Source organism: Dermacentor albipictus, chromosome 3, assembly GCF_038994185.2.
Source record: "Dermacentor albipictus isolate Rhodes 1998 colony chromosome 3, USDA_Dalb.pri_finalv2, whole genome shotgun sequence".
NCBI lineage: Eukaryota > Metazoa > Arthropoda > Arachnida > Ixodida > Ixodidae > Dermacentor > Dermacentor albipictus.
The window spans coordinates 151,046,950-151,072,457 of NC_091823.1; the positions used below are offsets into that span (position 1 = coordinate 151,046,950).

Here is a 25,508-nt window from a genome sequence, read left to right on the forward strand (position 1 = left end):
CCACCAGGAAGCTCAACCTCCCGGTTCCGTCGTGGGAGACGCCCACTCCATGAGAGCCCAAAGCTCTCGTGGCCTGCAGGACCTGAATAAAGTTGATTTCCTTCCTTCCTTCCTTATTGCATTACCACCAGCATTAACCGTGCAATAGATTCTGCCGGAATTTTTCTGCTGATTGACTGCAGTATCTTGTGAGACAGAGATCGTACATCGATGCGCACACATAACTGTAAAAATAAACTATTTTTCGCCCAAATAACTGTGCGAGTGAGGTTGGCAACAATAACAATTCATGTATCTTTGATACTGAAGCGATATTAACCTGTATTAACCACTTCGAACCTGTATATTTCTGCTCCGGTGCTGAACTCAAAATATATTCAGAAGCCTAAATCCGAGCCCGTACGAAACCAAGAAATATTTCAGAATTTTCAAAGTGTCTAGGATTGAGCTTAAGTCGCCACTGATTGCTTTTGCCGGTCGTTTTGTTATTTCCGTACATTCATAAAAATATGTGCTCTAAATGTAGCAGTTACAAGTTACACTTGTGCTCTACTTCGTCTGTTAAATATAAAAGACTTTGTCTTGAGCGCAGCTAAGCAATTCAAGGCTGACCACAGGAGGCCCGGAACCCCATGGCCTAATTTCTGTGGAGTCGCTGCACAATCAACACCAGAAATAGGCAGACGATGTTGTGGGTACGCTCTACACAGATTCCTTTGGCTGATACATGCGTGGCTCAAGCGTCAATCTATCCATTATATCCTAACTCCAAACAACCACTGCAACCCAAGAGATCCAAGAAACACGGCTGTTGACACATGGCAATAAATTTTGTTGATCGCTAAAATCTTCAGTGCGAAAATTTTGTGTCTTCTTGCCGTCGACTGTTCGTACGGGGTGCTAGCACAAAAGAGGTGCAAGGAAGAGGAAGACGCTTTGCTGTTCCTGGAATTCCAAAAAACTTGTTGTTGAGTAGGGGTAATAGTGAAAAAAGGTTTATTTGGTCTTGAGCTTTCATTTTCGTTTCCGGTTTTTGGAATGCCGGAATGTCATGTTCATAATGTAAAACAAATCAATGGAACGACGAAATCTCTGAAACTCGAGCGCTGGTGCTAGAAGGCAGAAGAAGAGGAAGAAGAAGTGCGGCTACGTCTGGTCGGTCGCCATCAGGTGCTCGGTCTTCACTCGCAGGCAATTTCCAGTTCCAGATAGTGACGTCTTGATTCGGCTACGCATTGTTTTCGTCGCTTTACGACACAGGTAAGTGCCTGATCAGTTCTAGAAAATATGCAGTGACTTCTATTAGATAAAAAGCCGCCGCCCCCCCCCCCCTTTCCGTCCTCACCTGGCGGTGAGAACGCGTTACCGTTTAGCGGCTTTTGCTCCTTAGCTGCTGCTGGTTGAGGTAGATCAATGTTTGCTCCTTGCTACAAATTTGCTAAATTTCGGCAGATAGCACGCCAAAAGGTGAAAGAAAACGGCTATTATGGATCAGTGCAAACAACCCGCCGTGGTTGCTCAGTGGTTATGGTGTTGGGCTGCTGAGCACGGAGGTCGCGGGATCGAATGCCGGCGACGGCGGCCGCAATTCGATGGGGGCGAAATGCGAAAACACTGGCGTACTTAGCTTTAGGTTTACGTTAAAGAACCCCAGGTGGTCGAAATTTCCGGAGTCCTCCACTACGGCGTGCCTCATAATCAGAAAGTGGTTTTGGCACCTAAAACCCCATAATTAAAAAAAAAATCTGTGCAAAAAGTAGAAGGCTACTGCGGTTAGAGCTTCGTGAGAAGCCGAATCCGTGGATTCATTCTAGCCGGAGACCCATATTGGCTATGAATAAAGCTGTGCAGGAAAACAGCACCAGTAGCAAATACCGTACCGACTCCCGTAAGCGCCGCACGTTTCTTGCAATATTGAAGCGCGGGCCCTGCCTGGTACCGCGCCATTCGGCCTAGTTTTTCTCACTAGCAGTATGAAATCCGCCGTAATGCCCCGTCATCGCCTTCTCTTGCTTTCAAGTAGCTGCGAGAGAAAATTCCCTGATTCGCACGTGTGGCATCGGTACACTGAATGCACTTGTATCTCAGTTGGAATTTTTTTTCTCCATATTCTGCGCTGCTGATTTGAGGGTGATGTCCTTGCATGGGCCCAAACATTATTTTTGCAGTGATATCATTTCGCAAGGAGATGCACATCGCCCTATAGCAAAGAGTGGTGATGACATTTACTATTCTTTGCATTGCTTTTAGTGCTTGTGGCACGCCAATGTTCACTCATTAAAGTAATAGAGGATTTTTTTTTTTGCCTTATGTAGAGCTGTTGGCTGCTTGAGTTATGTGGTTTGCATGTCAAGGTGGTTTAGGTAAACGGTGAGCCTAGGTCAATGTGGTGTTCGTATTATCATTGCTATTGCAATATTCGTCGTAGGCGTACACTTAAATTTATCGCACATGTTTTGTAACCTCCGTGATTTACTTAAGCAGTGGTAAGAGGGTGCACTAGTGTTTGCGTGCACTAGCGCGCACGTAAACACTTCGTAAAAAGCTACATGCAGACACAGGTAAGGGCCCCAGTGAAGATAGTGTATGTTATTCAGTATTTGTGCTATATCAAGCAACAATACATTTTCATAACGATAGATACTGAAAGCTGCTGGCCACTCACCTCACCATAAGACACAACCAAACGCAGAACTTATGTCACCATGATTATTGCGCTGAAACAATAAAGTGTCCATCGTCCCAAGGCAAAAACAAGTGTGCCATGCAACCATGGTTTAACTTGGATTTACCTTGCTTGGCGTACATGCAAGGAAAATGCCGCGGTAACAAAGAGCGAAGCCTTTCTTTCTGCCGGCAAAGCCGAGCAATATTACGATCGAACGTTAAACGTATGCCGTGAACGGGCGCCCATTTTGAGGACCCATCATCATGAGCAAGTCATATTTGGCAGCTTTGTGCTTCGCATTTCGTGCTGGGCATCAGCTTTCAGACTTGCTTGTAGTGCAAACCATTCGGGCAGTACTCATCTACGATGACTATTCAAGTATGCGAACAGACGAAACGCGTCATGTGAGAAGCGTGTATTGCAGCCGGGTTCCTCTCTCGGCCTTCTTTCTGCTCACAATGTGTCATTTAGCGGCACGCCCGCGACATTCGGGCGTGGCCTCTCAAATGCGTGGCGCACAGTTGCGTGCAAACATTCAGAAGTAATCCTTCCCTCCAGCACACTAAAGTGTCGGGGGGCTCTGGATGATGTAATTTTCCCTTTACCAAGGCTCTTAGGCGCATGTTTGATGTCATTATGTTGGAAATGTGCAATAATATTGTGATTTATTGCATTCATTCCTTTCTTGCTTTTTTGTTTTCTGTACAATGTATTCAATAGATAGTCCGCGAGTCTTTCTGGCTTTCCTGTACGTAACCCCTCCTCCCCAGTGGTTGCATCGAAATATTGCACCCGTCCTAATATTGAATTATATGTGGGTTACCCATTTTTTTGCTCAGGACTTAATCTACCGAAACACTGGCAGGTTTGCGCAACGTGTCCGTTATTTTCCTTAAATATATGTTTTGAGTAACTTAAGTTCCCTCAGGACCAATGGTAAGCGTTGCCTAAAACGCTCGCATAATGCTTTCAAACACATGTTTAAAGAGGTTTCATACATGATTCTATATTTTCCACAGGTATCTCACTTCGCACACAAATTTGTCAGAGTGTCTTCCACATTTTAGCGAAATGTGACTTAGGTGGCGTGTGTATTATGTCAGGGCAGTGAACCTATTTCTCGGCCACTCGTTAAATGACCTCATATTGATGCAGAGCGCTCGAATAAGCAACCTACTTCAAAATCCACTCACAGCCAACCCACTTTTATCTTTCCATACACATCGCTTGCTAGGCCCTTATATTAGTTAAGCCCTATCGAGGACACCGGGTGTACATGGTCTAACGCAGGGAAACACCAAAAAATATAATTTGAACAAAAAGAATAATTATTAACGCTCATAATTAAACCAGTAATATTAAGATTATGGGATGCAGTTCACTAAAAGTGCGGTTATTGTTTCTTATGTATGAAAAGTGTGCAATGCAGAATGTCTCGCGGGCATGAGGCAACACGCCAAATACCCGCAACGTGGGATATGGAAACACCTAAAGAATTTTTTTTTTTGCAAGCGCTGCATTTGGTGCAAGCACATTTATCTTTGCTGAGAGATTTCTCATAGTGGTCCCCTTATTGTTGGCAAGTTTTTTTTTCCGTAACGCGCAAAGCTCACATCTTTTTCATGTATCTGTACCCCCTATGTAATACCCCTTCGGGGGCCTTTAGGGGTATTATGAAATAAAAATAAAAAAAAGTGCGATCTCCGTGACATTAGTAGTTAAGCAATGGCTGTTTGCGAAGCCTTGAGTCGCAAATAAAAGGCAATCATGTCTGCTCTAGAACGCTTTATTACACAGTTTATTGCAGAGAATGTAATCGACCTAAATAATATCGAATTTGCGCACACATGACAAAAACGTGCGTCTGGTTTTCTCTAAACGTAAACTTTCTCTAGCGTAGAGTTTCCTTGAGGATCCGGGAAACACTGTAAAAAAAGGTGTCGTAACGCTTTCGATCACATTATTAAAAATTTTTGTTAGATGCATATTTATTGTAGAGGTATATCACTCGGCACACTGATTTGGAATAGCTTTTACTACGTCACTGCTACATTGGTCTTGGTGGCATGTGTAGCTATGTTAGGGCAGGGAGCTAAAAAAGCGCCCGCTCTAAGAGGCACACAGGTTGCGTGACTTATAAAAAAGTACGTACCACTTTAGATAGTCATAGGCTTCAGGAAGACCTTAACAATGTCTTCATGGTGTAAAAAAGGGATCATGCAACTACTAAAAGCAAAATTCTTGGGGCAGCAACATTCATATGGGGACGGATTGCCAGCGAAGCTGTTTAGGCTGCATGCATGGGCTGCGTGCATTATGAAATAATACATCGGTTGTCATACGGAGCCATACTACGCCGACACAAGCGCCGCCGCGGTCACCGCAGCTTCCATGCTGCTGCTGCAACCGCTGCTGCAGCCGTATGGGCACCCCCCCCTCCCATGTGCGTGACGTCATAACCACAGAAGCATGGGCCACAGGCGCCGTCACCACGCTGTTTCCCCCTTTCCGCGCAGCTCACCTGAGCCCTCATCGCGTCGTAAATGCTCTCGCCTTTCGTTGTTCCACGTAGTCTATCATCGTTATTCCTGTCGTAAAATATGTTTTTTCTTCTCCCGTGTATGTATCATCTCACGCGGATCTTAACTTCATAAAGTTTGCGTGCCGTCTTGCTGCACTAGTGCCTGTAGGGATTATTTCATTCATAAGACAACCACTGAATGGAACCGCGTTCCTGCTTCAACCGCCGCCATCACAGAGACCAAGAGCTTGAAGCTTGGCATACGGCTTTCTGCTAATACTGTTTGTTATTGTTGCTAATTGTTTTTCCCCTATCTCTATACCTGCATAAAGTCTGTATTCTAACTCTCTTTCCTGTAACGTCCCTGGGCTTTGGAAGCATGTTAAATAAATAAATAAATAAATAAATAAATAAATAAATAAATAAATAAATAAATAAATAAACGTGTACCTTGGCTGCAAACTTTTTGAGGAGCTCGCCAGGTACAAGGACACACAGGGAGCCACTCCTTCGTCTCGTGTTTGGCGCCATACACCATAGGTCTCAGTCATGACGTGCCAACAAGGCCATTATGCAGCCATATTGTGCGCTGGGTCGATGTAAATTACCGTCATGGATTAAGCTCATGTGAATGGACACGTCTGGCATAGCAGTGATCAGCTTGCGGACAGTAATATGTGAGGAACCGTGACACTGTTAGGTGACCTCAAATAATCAAGAGCTTTCGTCGTCGAAGGGTTAAGAGGGTCCACGTGATAGACGAGCGGGGTAGTCCGTTCAGGACGCAAACACGCTCACTTCCTATAGCCTACTCCGAAAATTGCCAGACTGCAATCTTGACCAGGCGATCGCACAGTCGTTCTCGCGCGGTGACGCGTACGACTGGTGTGGCTCTCTTCCAGAAGCGTTGGTCATTTCGCGCATTTCTTATTTATCCCAAATGGCATTACCAACGCCCGTGTGACTCCTGCTATTTAGTCGATATACCTTAGTGTAGTCAACAACGAACAAGCGCGTCGCTTGCGTGTAGACTCTGCTGATGTGTCAAAGAAAGTGGGGAGGAAGAGAGAAAGGCGAGACTACAATGCGCTAAGCTGTTTACTTTGTGAGCGCCGATCTGATTGTCTGCTTTACACCACAGAGTCCGCAGCCACGCCTGTGTCCGATAAGCATTCCAACCACGCATGCTTTTCTAAATGTAGATAGATGTAAGACATGTAGCGCAATTTTGGAAGTGGAAAACGATAACCTCAAAATTTATATGAATATTGGAAAACATCCAGGAACACCACTAGAGCCTTGTTGAAATCTAGGAGGCCACATAAACTTTTTTTGTTGTTCACTGGTGTACTTGAAGTTGCTACATAAGAAATAGAACTTTTCAGCGAAGCCGCGTTTTTATCAAGTAATGTTTCCTGCACTCAATGAATGACTGTACTTTACAGGGAAGCGACAATGACGGAGACCAGTAAGCATTCAAAAACATTATTCATCGACTGTGGTACATTGCAGCACAAACTGAATGCGTCCCTGTTGGTGCATATTTGCGACGCTTCAAAAGTGTTCTAAATAAGACCATATAGCGTTGTTCTCATAATAAACATTGGCGTAATCGAAAAAATTGGAATTATCCGGGTGAGCACAATCTTTCTCGCTTTTCTTTTGACTAAAGGCATTTGCCAGACCTGTCAGCATTTGATACATAAACGCCACCATTCGACGCACCACACGTATTTTGCAGTGCCTTAATATGGCACCCACGCTGATTATTAAAGAATCCTTCGCGAAAGATATTTGTGGTTTAGAAATAACCAGATGTTCTGAAGACAAATGAAATAGTCCGTACTGAACAGTTGGTATTGTCTAGAACGAGTAATTTAAAACTGCATATCAGGCTGTTTTAGAAATACCGCGCCCAAGCAAATTTCCCAGAGCGGCAACTCAAAACCTATTGAAGGGCCTTGGTCAGTTTTTTTTTTTGCACTTCATTTGTGGTGTCTTGTAAGCCTTGCGGTTTGTGTCCCGCAACTTCGAGTGCGCGGTATCTATAGCTCGCCATTATCTTCGGCTACTCCTCAGCATCATATGCCAAAAGAAAAACGAGCAGCCGCGGAAGGTTAGAGGGTGCGGCTTGATGCTGCTGAACCCGAGGGTGCAGGATCGATTACCTGCCCTACATTTAAGTTTGAACGAACTGCTGAAGCGCTCATTTACTTCGATTTGGTTGCAGCATGAAGAGCAATTACTACAATTGTAAAAGTGAACGCTGACCCAGAGATTCTTTCTACATTTCTTCTTGCGAGACAGCAAGACGGACATCATTTTTACCGAAAAATGATGTTAGACACAGCCAAAATACTTCTTAAAATGAGTCACCGGTGTTATAAAAAGAAAACACTATTATGCCTCTTTGTCGCCGTGCTTCTAGAATAGATTTCTTAGCTCGTTTATCTGTTTGTTCCCCGCAGGTGTAATGAGTGCCTGAAGTAAAGATCATGAAAAAAAAATAAGGGGTCTACATCAGGGGGTAGAGTGCTCGCTTAGCATGCGACAGGTACAGGGGTTTATACAAAGCAACTCCACTGGAGAACCTTTTTTTTTTGCAGCATGGGAAAAAGGGATACATGTGCAATTTAATGCCCCCAAATTTCTACAGTGCGTTCTGAGGGACAGTGGACAGTTCAGGAATAATTTTGACCTGCTGGGGTTCTTGCACTCGACTTCGACTCCCACCAAATGGCGTGGGTTAAAGGGCCTTAATTAACTCTACCGTCATTAATTATGGCTGATTTAATTTCGCCCTGTTGAACACCGAAGGCCATGGGTTCGACTCCCATCACAGCTCGAGGGTGCGAGTGCTTTAATAAAGTCGATTTTAATGAACTCTGCTTTAATTATCACCTAACATCGTAGGTTCGTGTTCCACTGAAAGGTCGAAGGTTTGTAGAATGTTTGGACCATGGTGTAGTCACGCCAACACCAGATTGCGCGCCTCATGAGCCACGTAATGATCCCACATTAAAAGATGCGGCACAACGTCGATGGTTATGCGTTAATATTGAATTACTTTAGCGACAAAACGCATTGCGATTGTCGGAACGAGTTATGAATGAGGCGCGTAGTGCAACGAGACTACTCTCCCGCGTTTCCCTGTAACGGTTGTTGGCATCTAGCACAAAGGCCGCAAAACCGACACGTGGCCTCCGAAGTGCCTAAAACAAATAAAGCAACAAGCGTGCATACATGCATAGATGCCACCTGTAAAATACATGAAGCACCCTCAGAATGCTAACGCATTAAAATGAACGGGCGCAGTTGTTAATTTGCCAAGGCAGCAAAACAGACTGGGTTTATAACATTCGCGTGCACATTTGGCCTGTGTGTCGCTGGCGGGGCTTGGGAGAACCAGCGAGCCAAATTATTTTGTTATTGCGTGCTTTTTCCTCAACAGAGACCTTTGTCGTTTGCGCTCACCAAAACCCTAACACCTTTTTCCACCCCAAATCTCTCCTGCCCATATTACTGCCACGCGCATTCTTCTGCCGAGATTCGACTCTGCAGCCGGAATCAAAGTGACACTGTGCCGAACAGCCTCCTATTTTCAACTACCTCCAGTGCTAGTTCGCCGTGCGGCTAATTACGCGCGGTATCGTAGAGTCGCGAAGTACAGCTGCACGTAATCGCGGTTTCACCGGTAGTGGGTTTACAATATACACCGCAATGTGTTTGAACCCGCCCCCTCCCATATTCGAAGGAGGAAGCGTTCATCGCATCTTGTCACGAAGCTGGTTATGACACCTTAAGCCGTAGAGGCATGTGTCCCAGTCGGTGGCGTCATTGCGTCGTAGATTGCGACAACGCGAATGCAGTAGTAGAAATAATCTGTGATCTTTGCAGGACAATCTGTACAGTTCCACCTCTACAGTGACTGGGGACGTGAGAGGGCTGGACACAACGTGTTCTTGTTTTAATGCCATTATCATTTTATTGCGGTATAAATAATAGGGAAAATCAAGCACTTGGCACACACTGTCTGCATGTATGGCTGCCTGTTTGTCTCTGTCTCTACCGTTTTGCCGCCAACTCGGATCACTGGATAAGTTTATAGCCTAGTGGTTAACAGCATCTCTCTTCTGTGTGTTATCAGGGAACCGGCTTTGAAGGCAATCGTCGGGCCAACTTGGATCACGGGAACCTGACATTGCATATGTGCCGTTTTCACGCCAACTCATGTTACTTGGCGTGTGCTACAACTTACGTGCCGCCGTTCCATGAACCTCGTTCATACCAACTTGGATTACTGGGCGCACACGCCAAATAACATGAGTTGGCGTGAAAATGGGACATATGCAATGTCGGGTTCCTGTGATCCAAGTTGGCCGGACGATTGCCTGCAAATCCGGTTCCCTGATACCACACAGCTGAGAGGTGCTGTGAACCACTAGGCCGTATACTTATCCAGTGATCCGAGTTGGCGGGAAAACGGTATAGACACAGAGAAACTGGCAGCCATACGTGCAGACAGTAAGTGCAAAGTGCATGAACTTCCCTAATAATTCTATCGCAATCAATTGATAATGACAATAAAACAATAACATGTTTTGTGTGACACTCCCACGTCTCCAATCACAACACGCCAAACTGTATAGGTTGTCCTGCAAAGCTCAGAGATCATTTCTACCACTGCATTCGCCTTCTCGCAATCTACAACCAATGACGCCACCGACAGGCACATATACCACCACGGACTATCATGTAATAACGAGCTTCCTGACAAGATGCGATGAACGCTTCTTGCTTCGAACATGAGAGGTGGTGGGTTCAAACACCTTGCAGTGTACATTACCGGTGAAACCGGTAATGTACACTACCGGTGTACATTACTGGACATTACTGTACATTACTGTACATTACTGTACACTCCAGTGTACATTACCGGTGAAACCGCAATTACGTGCAGCCGCACTTCGCGACTCTACGTGGAGCGCGTAATTAGCTGCACGGAGAACTAGCCTTGTAGGTTGTTGAAAATAGGTTGTTCGACACGGTGTCACTTTCATTGCGACTGTGGAGTCGAAGCTCGGCAGAAGAACGTGCGCGGCAGTGATATGGGCAGGAGAGACTTGGGGTGGGAAAAGGTTTTAAGGGTTTGGTGCCGTGCAAACGACAAAGGTCTTTGTTGAGAAAGAAGCACGCAAAAACAAAATAATATGGCTCGCTGGTTCTCCCAAGCCCCGCCAGCGACACACAGGCCAAATGTGTACGCGAAGGTTATAAACCCAGTCTGTTGTGGTGGTTTGCCAAATTAACAACTGCGCCCATTCATTTTAATGCGTTGGCATTCTGAGGGTGCTTCATGTACTTTACAGGTGGTATGTATGCATGTATGCACGCTTGTTACTTTATTTGTTTTGTGCACTTCGGAGGCCACTACTGGTTTTGCGGCGGTGGCCTTTGTGCTGGATGTCAACAACCTTTACAGGGAAACGCGAGAGAGCAGTCCCGTTGCACTACGCGCCTCATTCATAACGCGTTCCGACGATCGCAATGCGTTTTGTCGCTAAAGTAATTCAATATTAACGCATAACAATTCACGTTGTGCCGCATCCTTTATTGTGAAATCATTACGTGGCTCAGGAGGCGCAGAATACGGCGTTGGTGCGACTACGCCATGGTCCAATAAAGCTACGACCCTTCGACCTTTTGTTGGAAGTTGAACGCAGGACCATTGGTCTTTATAAGGCACAGGTAAATAAAGTCGAGTCAATTTAAGGAGCCGCACCGACGATCTTTGGTCGGAGTCGAACCTACGAACTTTGGTGTTCAATAAGGCGAAGTCAATTGAGGCACAGTTAATAAAGGTAGGGTTAATAATGTCACTCTAACCCATGCCCTTGTGTTCGAGTCGAAGTCGAAGAATCCCCGCTGGTTAAAATTATTTCGCATCTGTTCACTGTCCCTCAGACACCACTATCGAATTCGGGGCATTTAACTACACAATTTAGTTCTTTTTTTACCATGCTGCAAAAAAAATGAGAACTGCAGCAGAAGTGCTTGGTATTGCTCTCAGTACCTTTCGTATGCTAAGCGAGTGCTCTACCTTCTGAGCTACACTCCGGATTTTTTTTCATTATTTTTATGTCAGGTACTCATGACAAACGCGAGCGCTGAATTCTAAGTGCATTGAGCTCCTCGACTTTATCGCGTGACGGAGGAGCATGAAAATCTTTGCTGAAAACAGAGAATAAAACAAAATAATTGCAGGCTCTGTGGGTGGGTGACGTGCAATAGGGCTCAATACCCAAATTACCAGCGCGGTACACACACAGTTGCACGCACCCGTCGACCCAAAGTGACATCGAAGAGGCTCATAGAAATGTCGCACGTGCCTAGTTTCAGGTGCCCAGTCCAAGTTGGCATTAAAGAGCTTCCTTGAACGGCGGCCTGTAAGTTGTAGCACACGCCCAGCAACATGAGTTGGTGGTAAAGTTGGTGGTTCGCAGCCTTTTCGGAGCAAAGCGTAGTCACGCCAACGCCGGATTATCCGCCCCATGAGCCACGTAATGATCTCGCCGTAAAGAATGTGGTACAACCCATCCTGCGATGACGGTCGATGGTAATGCATTAACATTGAGATACGTTCAGGACAAAACGCGTTGTCATCGTCGGAACCAGTTATGTATGAGGTGCGTAGTGCAGCGGGACTGTTCTATCGCGCTTCCCTAAGAACACTTGTTAGAGCAAAGCGCACCGGCTGCCACCGTGAAACCGGCGCGTGGTCTAACCCACGCAGAACAGTTGGTTTCCTTTCGTAACAGCTTGTACGCATCAGTAACGGTGGATTGTGGAGTACCCCACGGCTCGGTGTTTGGGCCAGTTTTGTTCCTCCTATATATCAAGGATATTGTACGAGATATTTCAGTTCACACTGAACTTTTTTCCGACAATTGAATTGTGTAATCCGAAATTAATACCACATCGGATCAAGTATTGCTGAACAGTGCTCCTTAGAAGATTGCTTCTCGGTGTCGAGAATCGCAGAAGGTGATAAACGCTGAAAGATAAGCTTTGATGAGATTAGCACATAAAAATAAACATTTACACTTTGAATACAATATCAATAACACTTTCCTCTCCGAAGTTAGTAACTGTAAATATTTAGGGCCGTGGATTTCCAACGATCTCGATTGGAATACTCATAATAATTCTCTCACAGCAAATGCGAACCGTAAACGCCTTTTCCCCAGGCGAGCGCTTAAGCTTTCCTCCCTCTTAGTTCACTGCTTGGCTTAGAAATCCTTTGTGCTGCCTATTTTGGATTACGCTGTAATGACATGGGACCCTTTCACAAAAACTAATACTGCTAAACTAGAACATGTACGAAGAAGAGCCGTGCGTCTTATTTATAACCCATTTACGAGAACTTCAGTTACAGGGCTTTTAAACGGGGCTAATCTTTCTTCTTTGGCACAAGAAAATCGTTGTTCGCGATTGAAATTCTCATATCCACTAATAAAGGCGCACTGCAAAATTGGCATAAGGGAAATCGTACCCATCTCGTCCAGATACGCTACTCGGCAAACACAGAGAATCGCTATATCTCCCATCTCCTCAAGTAGCAACTCGTTAAGTTATTCATTGTTCCCGCGTACAATAGCAGACTGGAACCAGCTAAAAAATAACGTCCACGCTGCGCCAACATTACATTGCTTCTTGTCGTGTTTACGGTGACGTTATTTTGTTTGTATCATGTTTAAAGTGACAGTGTTTTATTTCTTTGGTGTAACCTTGTGTGTGCCCAACTTGTATGCCTTGTATTTATTCATATAATAGTTTATTAACCTGTGTATTTTCTGTATATACCGTTGTATATAATAAGCTTGTATCACCCTGCTAAAATCACCGCATGGTGATTGCAGACTTTATCAAATAAAAATAAAAAGCGATGAGCATACCTCTCCAATTCTACGCGTTATCTGTGGTACCATTTGATAGATTTATAGTAATTCGAATGCATAGCCTGTGAAACACAAACATGTTGGATCCAATTACCGAGCCCATAATTTCATCAGCAACTAATTCTATTTAAACGATTGTCCAAATGAAACATCTACAAGAACAAATAGAATTCCGTTAAGATGGGTATTCTGTATTGGTAAGGTGCTTATCCTTAGTCCATTCTAAGTGCTGCTTGTGAAGATTTACCGCGACCTGAGCAGCACAGTTCAAGAATGAAGTTGTTTGGGATGCAGTTTTATTGAATTGAAGGTCGCGAGAAAAAGAAAGTGTTATGTTTTTCAACGCAGATCGTACAGCATGCATTTACGCAGTAGTGCACAGATCGCTTATGTGAAATACCGTGTTTCACTGAAGATGTTACCGCCGATTTGACGCGGATATTTATGAGCCGTACCTGTCGTTTTCTTTGGAAAATCAAGAAAATAGATTTGTGCACTTTAAGTGTTCTCTTGGTCAACTTTGGTGAAATTCCTCAGGGTTAATCTTTATTTTCAATGTTAGTGCCCGATAGTTCTTTATTTTGAAGCGGACATCGCTTACGGGATCTACATTCCCGCTATTGTTTACGTGTTGGCATAAAAAAAAAACAGCAGCTCCATCGGCATAAGCCAGCAGCGGATTTTCGCAAGGATAGGTGAAAAAAGTATTCTGTCGGAACCTTTAGCACGATGATCAGGCAGCGCATCAAAGGATGCGCTGTAACGGCCAATGTTTCAGCCTCATTACTTTCCTAGTCTCATGCGCTTGGTCCCATTCAGATCTGTGACTTTATATTCACGAGTACAGTATGCGCATGGTATATTTTTGTCATAGTATGGGATTAGCTTTATCGCTTTGTTCACTCGTTTATTTAACACGCATAATTAAGAGCTTACACTTCGGGCTTGTTTAATTCGTTCAGTAATATCAAGAGGAAATATCACATGCGTTTTTTATGGTCTCTGCGATATAAGCCAATTCGTTTGATCAACATTCATGCAGGTTTAGAGATCTTATGACGCGCTTTGTTTCTTTTTTTTCTCCTTGTTGTAACAGTGTCACGACAGCACGGTGGCTGCATTTTGATGGGGGTGAAATGCAAAAACGCTTCAGTGCTTATATTTAGGTGCATGTGGAAGAGCACCACGTGTTCGAAATTATTTCCGAGTCCCCCGCAATGGCGTTGCTCATAATAAGATTGTTGTTTTGGCGCATAATCTTTTGTATCTAAGTTCCAACATAATGAGCACAACAACAATGATTTCGAATTACAGCAGATACCTGTTATTTGCATGGCACAAGCCAACGCGGATTAAATTTCAGAGTCTAATTCACAGACTATAGTCAAAGCTTGCCAGTTTTAGTATGCTTCTCAGGAACCTGTTGGTTCTATATATAAATATAACCGAGCACTAAATGTATCGTTACAAAATAACGTTCCGCTTAGATTCAACTCAGCTTTCACTCGGATTCGCTAATATATATGAATCTGTTATCAACGCCTATTTCAGAAAACTGAAATTGGAAAATATTTTCACTTCAGCGTTGACACATTAGTACCATCCCTCGAGCATTATTCAGGACAGATATCCTCAACAAAGAAAATTCTGTAGCTTACGGGGCATTTGATAGATCAATTTCATCATGATTTCTACACTAAAGCAAGATCCATATTGAAAATGCCAAATTTTTCTTCCTTCGTGACATGCTTTTTTTTTTGCTTCGTGACATCATCAAACGCGAATTCTATCTCATTTGCTGAAGTTGCGGTTTTTGAAAGAACGCTCTAGAAGTGCTCAAAAAGGGATGTGTGGCCGTTTTCCTTAAAAACTGCCAGAGACCCGAGAGAACTGCACGTGTTGCCGAGTTCGCATTAGCTGCGCATGCCAGCAGAACAAGGGATGATGCGTGGAGAAAGAAATATTGTAAAGCTCAATTACGAACGCCATAATTACTAATAGAACGCAGTGTTTCAAATGAACATCAGATCACCAAACATATTTATTGATGAAGGTTTCAGAATGTGCTGAAATGAATTTCCTGTTTTTCTTTCATTCGTTTAGGATCGTCGTTGTTCTGTAAGTACAGCTATAATGATTTTATCTGTTGTAAATAATGGAAAAAATCGGAAATATCTTCTTCTAATCTCGTTGCGCAAACACTATAGCTCATTTTAATTTTGTTCAGTCCCCCCCCAAAAAAGTGATTCCAATAAAAGACTCGTATCAGTGCTACGACAGTTTACCTCCCTTTTGTCGCCGGCGTTCTCACTACTAGGTGACATCTGTTCGAATCGAGGGCTATGCACGAGGTTATTTCATAAATAGCCGCCGGAAAAGACTAGGGGCCCTATAACGTAAAACTATTCCAACATGTTTTTGTGTTAATATCCTGGGCCGCTATTTTGAAGGGATGCCTTAAGCCTTATTCTATGCTATTCTTATCATCCACCACACACGGCCGCCTGATACCGTTGATAATGTGCGCATACCGTCGCTCTGACCACTGGTCAAGCGCGAAAAGCCTGAAAAGCATTGAATCAGAAAAGGCATCGCTACAATATACCGCCCCTGATATCAAATTTACGTCAATGCTGACGCAAGCCCCGGGAGGTGACCTGCAGCGTTGTATTAACACGACAGCGTTAAGGAGCTGATGTCGCAGAAAAGCCGGTGTTGTCGGCGTCAGCGGCGTTGGCCATGAGCGATAAATCCCAGAAGGCACTTCATAAATAAAAAACATCTTGCAAGATGGGCTGGTGGGAATCGAACCAGGGTCTCCGGAGTGTGAGACGGAGACGCTACCACTCAGCCACGAGTCCATTCCTTCAAACCGGGACAAAATCGCCTCTAGTGAGTGCGGTGTTGCCTTAGAAACGTGCCGTAGAAAGTTATACTGTGGTGTATATCGGTAATTATGACCACATAACTTACAGAAGTTGCAGTTTCACGAGTAGCGAAGTACGTTTCCGCTAAATTTCTTCTGCGCTCTGCGCACACGCAGAGCCATGTTGCGGAAAACACTGAAGACCCCCTCCTCGCAATGTACGGCGCTGCCCCGACACGTGGCGCGCCACTCGCCCCATGACCGCGTCCGCCTTCATGGCGCGTCGGGGCCCGGCTATCTCTGCCGATCGCGACGTTTGGCTGGCGTAGCGCGTTTGAGTAGGCGGTGCGAACGGGATGCGATAACGCTATCGCGTTCCACTCTTGAAGGCGAAGCTTAATCGTCCTCCAATTCTTAATAGCCCAATCAAACGCGCTCCTCGTCTGTAGGAAGTCACTTTTATTTGCTTAAAAACGAATAACGTTGGCTGAATTGCACGGTATTTCTTATCTCATTGGCTGACAAGAGGCGAGGAGCACGCCCAAGTGGAGAGGTATTTGGTGGGGCCAGAGCCAGTGCACTGAAAATTGATAACCGGATGAAGACGGTATTGCCGGCATCTGTGATTGGTCCGCTTTCCCTTGCTCAGTTTGTGGTGGGTGGTCCAAAATCGCGGTGGCATGCAATGGAATGCTAAGAATGCCGCTAAACGGGATCCTCAGCAAAGAAGAGTTGGCAGAGCGATGTCGTATACGTGCTCAAAAGGGCTCGATAACGTTACACGGCCACGCAAACAGTTTTATTATACGCAAGTAAACACATACTCTCCGGCAGGTGCGCGCAGCCAGTGCCTGAGCGATTGGTGAGCAGCCATGTTCTATTCCTCTCGGAACGGAGCAACCTCCGGCTATTCAGAAGAAAAATCATGTTTGTTAGGTATAATAATGCATCTTTAATGCATACACGCTACTTGGACGTGAGTAGTTTTTGCGGTTTTGTGACGTCGAGTGGCAGACAGGCGAAATGGGCGCAGTCTGAAGACGTTTGACCAGAAGCAGATGGTTATTGACAGAAAAGCGTCGAATGAGAAATAACATTGTTTCTTTTGTTCGGCCTAACCATGCATAATCAATGTGCACATATATCCGTCGGAACGTTTCAGAGGTTTCAGTGACATCGCGTGGCAGACAGGTGAAGTGAGAGTGGGCCGAAAATTTTTTTACCCATCGTGAAGTGCTGATCGCAGAATTGGAATAGAAAAGTTTCGAATAGCTTTACGTTATAGCGCCTCTGATTATGAACCCCAGCGACGACATTCGAAGCAGCTGCCGACTTCTAGAGCTATCGCATGAGGAAAGAGCTTTACAACAGCGTAATCGAGAATGCAAAGAAGCTTTGATGACCATTACGACCCTGCGAGCGGTGGTCACGCACCCCTGCCATGGTGCAGCAGCCACCGGTACCTGCAACCTTTAACGGCTGCCCTGGAGAAGACCCAGAAGAATGGCTGGACCAAGATTTGCATGTGGATACATCCAACGTGTAGGATAAAGACATGGAGTTCCTTTATGTATTATTTGCCCTCGCCAGCCAAAGAAAAGGTGGTATGAAAACGAAGAGGCCTTGTTGAAGTCGTGGATTTTTTTCAAATCTGAGCTCCCATAGACATTTATCAATATCCTGTGTAAAGAACGACTTGAGATTTTGCTGCACTCACGAGCCCACACAGGCCAAATAAAACTGTGGGTAGAACGGATGCTCATTTTCCGGTGAACGGAGACGAACATGGCAGAAGAAATTAAATACGGCTTTGTAATGCCAACCATAAATGATTTCATTTTCGCTGACCTCGTGCGCAACCCGCCGAAAACGGCTACCGAATTTGAACGAGGAGCGTCTCCCATTAAAAGCACGCTAGACAGCAGGACTCGCCCATATAGCCGCATAGAGACTGTGTCCGATTTAAACGTGCACACAAAGAAGGGAACCATCGACTGCTTGCACAAACATTGTACGTGAAGTTCTCCGCAAACTGCACGGTCTGCTGCCATCGCCATCACAGCCTGAAGAAGCGTCGCTCGACAACGTCATCCGTAAACAAGTTCAAACTCCACTGTACATCCTCCTCCTCAGCCGACGACTCCGGATCGAAACCCTAAAGCCGCTACATCATCTAGCAAGAGGCGTCCTGTCAACCCTAGCCGTGAGCGGTATGTGCAATGAGTGCGACAGCAGTAGCCCACCCACGTTTACAGTAGCTCCCTCAAAGAAAACAGACCTCTATGACCACCAACCATCAACGCCCACTGTGCTTCAAATGCGGTGAGCCCGGTCACATTCTGCGACATTGCCCATGAACAGGCATGGTTCTTCGACGTTTCACCCTTGAACGAACGACGATTAATTCTCGGACAGCGACCCAGCGAAATGGACACTATTTGCGCAGCGTCGACTACTCGCTCTGTAATTCATTGAGGTCACTGTCTTTTTCACCCACATGTTTCGAGGCGTCAAGCCGCCACTACGCAGCGACAAGGCGAGACAGGTTAACTAGTCTTTGTAGGTGAAAGAAAATAAAGCAACCTCTAGAGATGAGATATTGCTTAACGACAAAGTGACGAAGGTGCTCCTATGTTCACGCCACGCGACAATTCTACGGCTACTGCTGTACCCACATAGCTGCGCCAACATAGCAGCTCCACTACACACGCCGATTTCAAAATGTCGTGGCTGTGGCCACATAGCACAGTGACAAGGACGTGCCCCAGCCGTGATAACATCACCAGCCTAAGCCGTGATCCTAAGCCAAGAATGACATGCAACTCTGGGACAAGGATCTCTGACCTGGTTGTAGGCATAGACGACCGTAATGCCACAGCATTAATCGATAAGGCACCGGATTACTCCGTAGTAAGCGAAGCCTTCGATGCGCGGCGGAAAAACCTGACGACCGAATTGTGTGATCCGCAAATCCGCACAGCCGGAGTCCATCTCTTCTCGCCGATCGGCGAAAGCACGACAAGAGTGACTGTTAATGGACCTCGCTGTCGTGTGAGCTTCATAGTTCTGCAGCATTGCTCCCTCAATGTCATCTCTCGCATGGAGTTCCCTAATAAGCATCGAGCGATCGTCTACCTTCGATCCAAGCTCAGCACAACCTCCGTGGCAGAAGCTACATTTTCTAAGACAGCCCTAGGGCATCACGCGGCCCTGAATGTCTTCTATGAAGCAGTTAGCTTATTACGCGAAATACAGAGAAAGTAGAGTGCATCATCGGGGGAAACACGCAGTTGCTCTTAGACAGAGATCTGGGGATAGTGAGAGGCATCACTGATTCCCGGAATGAAAACGCCGAGGCAATGGTGGTAAACTTCAGCAAGGAATTCCGACACCTTAACAGAGGCGCCACAAGTGTAATATTTGAGGAAATAGCGGACATTCGAGACGCCTTCTCGCTTTCCGGTCAATCCCCAGAGGATTCGCATAGCCAAAACCCCTCTCCTGCCTTCTACTCCAACCAAACCTGGCCCATGGACCGACAATACCTAATCTGCAGTCTCCTTCAGTATTACAGGGACTGTTTTGCGCCAGTGTAAAAGGTCAGCCAAAGGCCGATTGCCAAGCATCGAATTGTCACCGATGAACTCATGACCTCTCTGCCAGAGCCCCTGCCGCGTGTCTCCCCAGGAACGCTAAGCTAACCAGGATCAAGGGGACGGATGCTTCGCGGTTAGGTCATTTTGCTTCCGAAGAGTCCTTGGGCTTTACCTGTCATCCTCGCCAAAAATAAAGATGAGAGCTTACTGCTCTGCGTCAATTATCGCATACTCGCATAATTCGCATACTCGCATATCGCATAATTATCGCATAGCCGCTCGCAAGAATCCACGATACCCTCGAACTTCACTTCCACGTCAAATGCTTCGCGTCCACTGGCCCCAATCGCTTGTACTGGCCGATTGAAATCGACGACAGAGACAGTCAAAAGACTACCTTTGTCTCCTCGACTGGTTATTTTTGTTTTAGTTCATCGCGCTCGGGGTTTATTCTGTACCAGCAACGTTTTAACGAGTAATGTACACGGTGTCAGATGTCCTCAAGTGGCAAACATGCCTCGTATGTCTGGGCGACGTTGTTGTCTTCGCGGCTTGCTTTGACCAACACCTTCAAAGCCTGAAAACCAGTAGTGGGCGCAGTGCTATTTCAGAACTAACTATTCGACTACCGCAAGTGGCTCGCTGTCATCTGGGCGATATCTACATTCCATCCGAACGTCTACGGGCGAACATTCGCGGTTTTCGGCGATCACCATACGCTGTACTGGCTTGGCAATTCGAAGGGTCCATTCGGCCGCCTCGCTCGATGGAGCATGTGTCTCGAATAGTGCTTCGTCACCGTAGTGTCCAAGTCTGCACGGAAGAATTTAGGTGCTAATGGCGTGTTAAGACGATCACCCCCCCCCCTCCGAAGGACGATGACGATGAGGACGTTTTTCCTTGGCCTAGCATTTTCGCTCATTAGCAGCGCTGACACCCCGATTTAGAACGGCTAATAGAGTACCTGCAAGGCAAGGCTTCATCAACACTTTCAACGTTGAGACGTGGTTTGTCATCCTTCAGGCTGCAAAATGGCATTGCCGTGAAGAAAAATTTTGCCCGCAACAAAGACTGCATGCGTTCTCGTCTTGCCCAACAGCCTTTGAGAAGAAATCACACAGGCTTCCCACGACGAGCCGACAGCTGGCCATCTCGATATATCCGCACTCTTCCCCAGATCCAACACATACAAAATGTATGGGTGATTTTCTTTTAATTAGTCGATTACGCATTTCAAGTTTTTACACCAGGCTGTATCGCTCCACCCCCTAATGCATGCGTCATGCCGGTGGGCACAAATGTGGGCTGATCCCAGAATTAGTGCAATAGTTGGCCGTGCCGCGGCGGACGTCAAGCACGCTTCAACTACTCTGCCAATAATAATAATAATAATAATAATAATAATAATAATAATAATAATAATAATAATAATAATAATAATAATAATAATAATAAATGAGACATCAATCAAATTGCATTGTTTCGACTCCATGGTTGTACTGGAATCGTTTGTGAACAGCGCATTAACTCAAGACCAGGAGATATTGCCATATATACTATGGACAAAAGATATGTACAAGCATACGCCATCGACTCGCAAAGGGACAACGCCAGCCACTGTGCCGCAAAAACGAAAGAGGGAATAGTGATAGCCACTGTGTATATATCTCCAGGCAAATCCAAGTGTGATATCGCGAAGTTGATGACCATGCAATTTGCATGGGTTAACTGCGATGACACTACGCATGTGATCATCATTGGAGACCAACGTGGACTTTTCAAAACATTGCAAAATATGGTGCGCTCAGTTTGAGCTAGATGATTTTGGTTTCAAGTGCCACACCAATACAAATCGCTCAACTACCCAACGGCGGTCATGTATACACTCAACTTTGGCCAAGGTTCTCATCTAAGGCTGTGACTTTACCAATCAAAGTGTATCACAGCAATCAACATTGGCCAAGGTTCTCGTCTAAGGCTGTAACTTGACCAATCAAAGTGTATCACAGCAATCACAAAGCTATTGCCACTACCATTACCTGTACCAGTATCTCCACTACCAGCCATAAAACTCAATACATGTACGCTTTTCTAACCTTGTGTGATGTCCCACAGCTTCGCTGGCTATCCGCCCTCACAGAGTGGAATGCCTCCTAAATTTCCTTTTGTGCAAGTAATGTCCGCCTGTTCGAGAAGACCAGCTCAAGGACTAGAATTGCGCTATCTCCAGTAGGCAATGTTTTAAGAAGAATGTGTGAAAGTGTTCCCTGAAACAACCACTATATAAACAGGTTTATTTGGGGAACAGGGGTCTAGAATTATTCAGCGTATAACGTGTGTTGTTTGTATTCGGTTTCTGTCACTGCTGTAATAGAGACACGGTAGCGCGGAGACTGCATTTCAATGGGAATTAGATGAAAAGCGCTCCTGCACTTGGAATTAGGTGCACGGTAAAGAATCCCAGGTGGCCAAAATTATTTCAGAGCCTTTCTCTATAGAATGCTGCATAAGTTTGTGGTTTTGGCATGTAAAATCACAGAATTTACCTTTCAATAGAATTGATAGAACAGAAGCACGCTCGCAGTATTGCATGTACCAGTTTTCATCTGGCACGCTCCTATGCAGGCCAGGCTTCAAGATAGAAAACCAAGGCGTGCCACAAAGCTAACTAGTTCCTGTAAGCTTCTCGGGAACCTGTTTGTTCCCGAGACTGGATCTTAACAAAATAACGGATAGATCATTACAATATAACGAGTCACATGTATTGAACTCCGCTTTTACTAGGTTTTCCTCTTATACATGCATCCGCATTGAACGCTTATTTGAGAAAAGGGTAAAAGGGGGATCTATTCAGGTCAGCGTTTTCGTATATGTAGCGATCTCGCAGGAATACTGAGGATAGTTGTGAATACTAAAGGAAGTTCTGTAGTTTATGGTGCATTTGATACCACGATTTTATTAACGTTACCATGCCAAATGAAAAGCCATTTTGGATAAGCCAAGTTTTTTCATCGATATGGTATGATTTCTTTTTTGCAGCGCAGGGAACAACATCGGAGAGCGGTAAGCAATCACCAAACCTTATCGTGGTGATCGTATTTGATTTCTCTTATTTTATTCTTTTTTGCAGCGATGCCATACAAATTCTCGCACGGTCACCTGAAATTGCTTGATCAATAACTCAGCTTATCTTCATAGCAAATTCCATGAAAATTCCGACTGTTCACTGACACAGCTGGGAAAGAGCAAATGCATAACTGGTACGACGCATAAAAATTTGAAGAAGCCGTCTATTGAGTAGCTATTTTTGGACGAAAACTTTAACTTACATACTTGAAACTTTTCATATGCACAAAGAATGGAGCGTTGCTAAATTTGTGCAAACATGACGCTCCTTTCATATTCGGTCCCTTCAGAGGAGTGTGAAAAATTTGTAAGCTTTTCATGTAACACCTCGAAACTGACAAAAAACGAATATTCAGCAATTTTATTTAAAACCCAACTTTACACACACTTCATCATTTGCCTGTATAATGCCTGTAATACAACGCGCATTTACTAGAAATAGAAATTTCTATGGGGATTCTTTTTCTCAATGCCGCGAGAACACGCATACAACTTTTTTGAGCACTTGTCGCAATTCCAAGCTCCCTGTATAATGGCTTGTTTCCCCCATAGAATGTGACAGCATGGTTTGGATCTGGGCATGACCTCCTTACGTGGTATTCAATCAATATGCGGATGGCGCAACAGTGCGCGGAAACCAACCAGGGATTCTCAGCTGGGACAGCGCGCTGGCAGGTGCCAGGCTTGGGACAGTTATAAGGATGAACGCAGGGGGCGACGTTAAAGATTTTGCATGTGCGTGTGTACCTGATGGTAAACCTTCGGTGTTTGTCACCGCACAACGAAAGGATTACGCGTATTCAGCCCGACATTTACTTCGCATACCGCTCCGACCAATCTATGCCCCAGGTGGGGTACGCACATCGCTCCTCAGCACGAACGCTAGTGTGTGTGCGCACAACACTCGTGTCATCAGCGGAATCCAGAGCGCGGCCTTGCGGGTCCAGGTTATTCTGCAAGTGTCTACGAAGATGTTTATTATATCTGGTGCTAAACTGCTGATCGGCTGAGAGCGCCTGTCTCCTTCTGATGCGTACGCCGACCCAGCCAGTCATAATTTCAGCAACAGACGATATGGAGATGTCCACTAGGTGTAATCTTGCAGAATACCCCTCCCCCTCCAAACCTGGTTCCCCTAGAGTCGACCGAGCAGAGAGTGATTTTGCGCTCGCGCAGCTTCGTCATTTTTGCAGCCAAACGCAATTCGCGTCTGTGGAGGCCGTACCCCCCAAGCGCATGCTACGCATGCGCACTAGATGCCCGGAAAGCAGGATGGTGCAGTTTAGGGAACTTAAGTGCAAGTCTATTTTTTAGAGTGGTGACACCTTTTGCAGGCTTACCGCGGCCAGCTAACTAGGAGGGTGATACATTCCGATAAATTATATGACACAGGCCACAGTATGGCAAAAGTCTGTCTAGTGAGATCAGCTTGTTCGCAAATTTTGGTGATGCGAAAGTAATCCATCTTCTTTCTTAAGATAGATGATTAAGCTTTCCAGAACATTAAAAAATACCTGTGCCAGATAACATAAATCTTGTGCTTTAGCTAGATTATTCGAAGGGGCGGACATTACTCTTACGAGAATTTTAACACATCAACTAACTAACAAAGCCACCAGTTAACGTCATTACTTACTTTACGGCACATATTGTTACAAGCACGGGGAAAGTGTTTATATAGGCGTGCGAGAGCAGGAACAGCCGGCTACGAACAACAGGAATGGCCGCTGCACAGTCTTCCTTCTTCTCTTCCCTTCTCTTCTTGATCCCCGCCGCCCTTTTACGCGCTTGGACGCAACATACCTCTCCTCGCAGACAAAGCCCACTGGGCGAGTCAACTAGCTTGTCGTGGCGTGCATGATTTAAAGCTTGCGACATGTGCGACTTGTGTCCTAGCAGAACCTCTACCAATGTTTGTGAGGCGCGCGAGAGCATAGTTCACTTCGCTGACTTTGTGGGTGACAAATACGGTCCATTGTAGTTTGCCAGCAGCTTTTGGCACAAACCCCGGTTCCTTGTGGGAGTCCAAAGCCAAGCGAGATCACCAGGGTGATTTGTAACAGCCCGATGTCATGCGTCGTGGCGGGCTTTGGAGTTTTCTTGCGATGGCAAAGTCCGCAGACGCGCAAGCTTCCGACCCTCTTAAGCGAGGCAAAGCGTATTGGCGACCGTAGTATTGTCGTGGTGGTTAAAAGGGAGGCCACTGGTCGAGTGTATACCGGGGTGGCCGAGCGAATAGAGGTACGAAGGGGCTGTAGCCGGTTGTCTCGTATTTGGCGGTGTTGTTGGCGTAAGTAATAAAGGGTATAACTTCATCCCAATTCTTATCTGTGCTAGGAAAGCTGATTGGACGCAACATACATTGAAAGCATATTGGTGATCGCACAATTAGTGCGCTCAGTGAGGCCACTCGTTTGCGGATGATACGGCCTCGAGTCTCTGTTACGCGAGTTACATAAACCCACAAGCTCTTCTAAGATATCCGCCGTGACTTGACGGCCCCGGTCGCTTATAGTAACACCAGGCGCTCCATGTCGCACAACAATAACGTGAAGTAAGAAGAGCGACACTTCGGCGGTAGTGGCTGATGGTATATCCGCCGTCTCGCGATAGCATGTGAAATAGCCGGCGCAGACAATTACCCAGCCGTTCCCCTTAGATGACTGAGGAAACGGGCCTAACAAATAAATTCCAACTTGCCCAAAGGGTGAGGTGGGAGGCGGCACAGGTTGAAGGAGACCAGATGGGGCAGTGGATGGGCATTTCCGACGTT

The 25,508-nt window shown here is 45.5% G+C and overlaps 1 protein-coding gene across 1 annotated transcript in view; it reads left to right on the forward strand.

Annotated features, from left to right (window-relative positions):
* Nucleotides 1-1,140: 1,140 nt before the first annotated feature.
* LOC139057626 (putative uncharacterized protein DDB_G0282499) overlaps nucleotides 1,141-25,508 on the forward strand; it is a 139,773-nt gene continuing 115,405 nt past the window's right edge. The window contains exons 1-4 of the mRNA XM_070536178.1: nucleotides 1,141-1,260; nucleotides 6,635-6,657; nucleotides 15,251-15,265; nucleotides 22,649-22,672. Of these exons, the coding sequence (XP_070392279.1) occupies nucleotides 6,645-6,657; nucleotides 15,251-15,265; nucleotides 22,649-22,672 (52 nt within the window). The 5' untranslated portion in view covers nucleotides 1,141-1,260; nucleotides 6,635-6,644. The remainder of the gene's footprint in view (nucleotides 1,261-6,634; nucleotides 6,658-15,250; nucleotides 15,266-22,648; nucleotides 22,673-25,508) is intronic.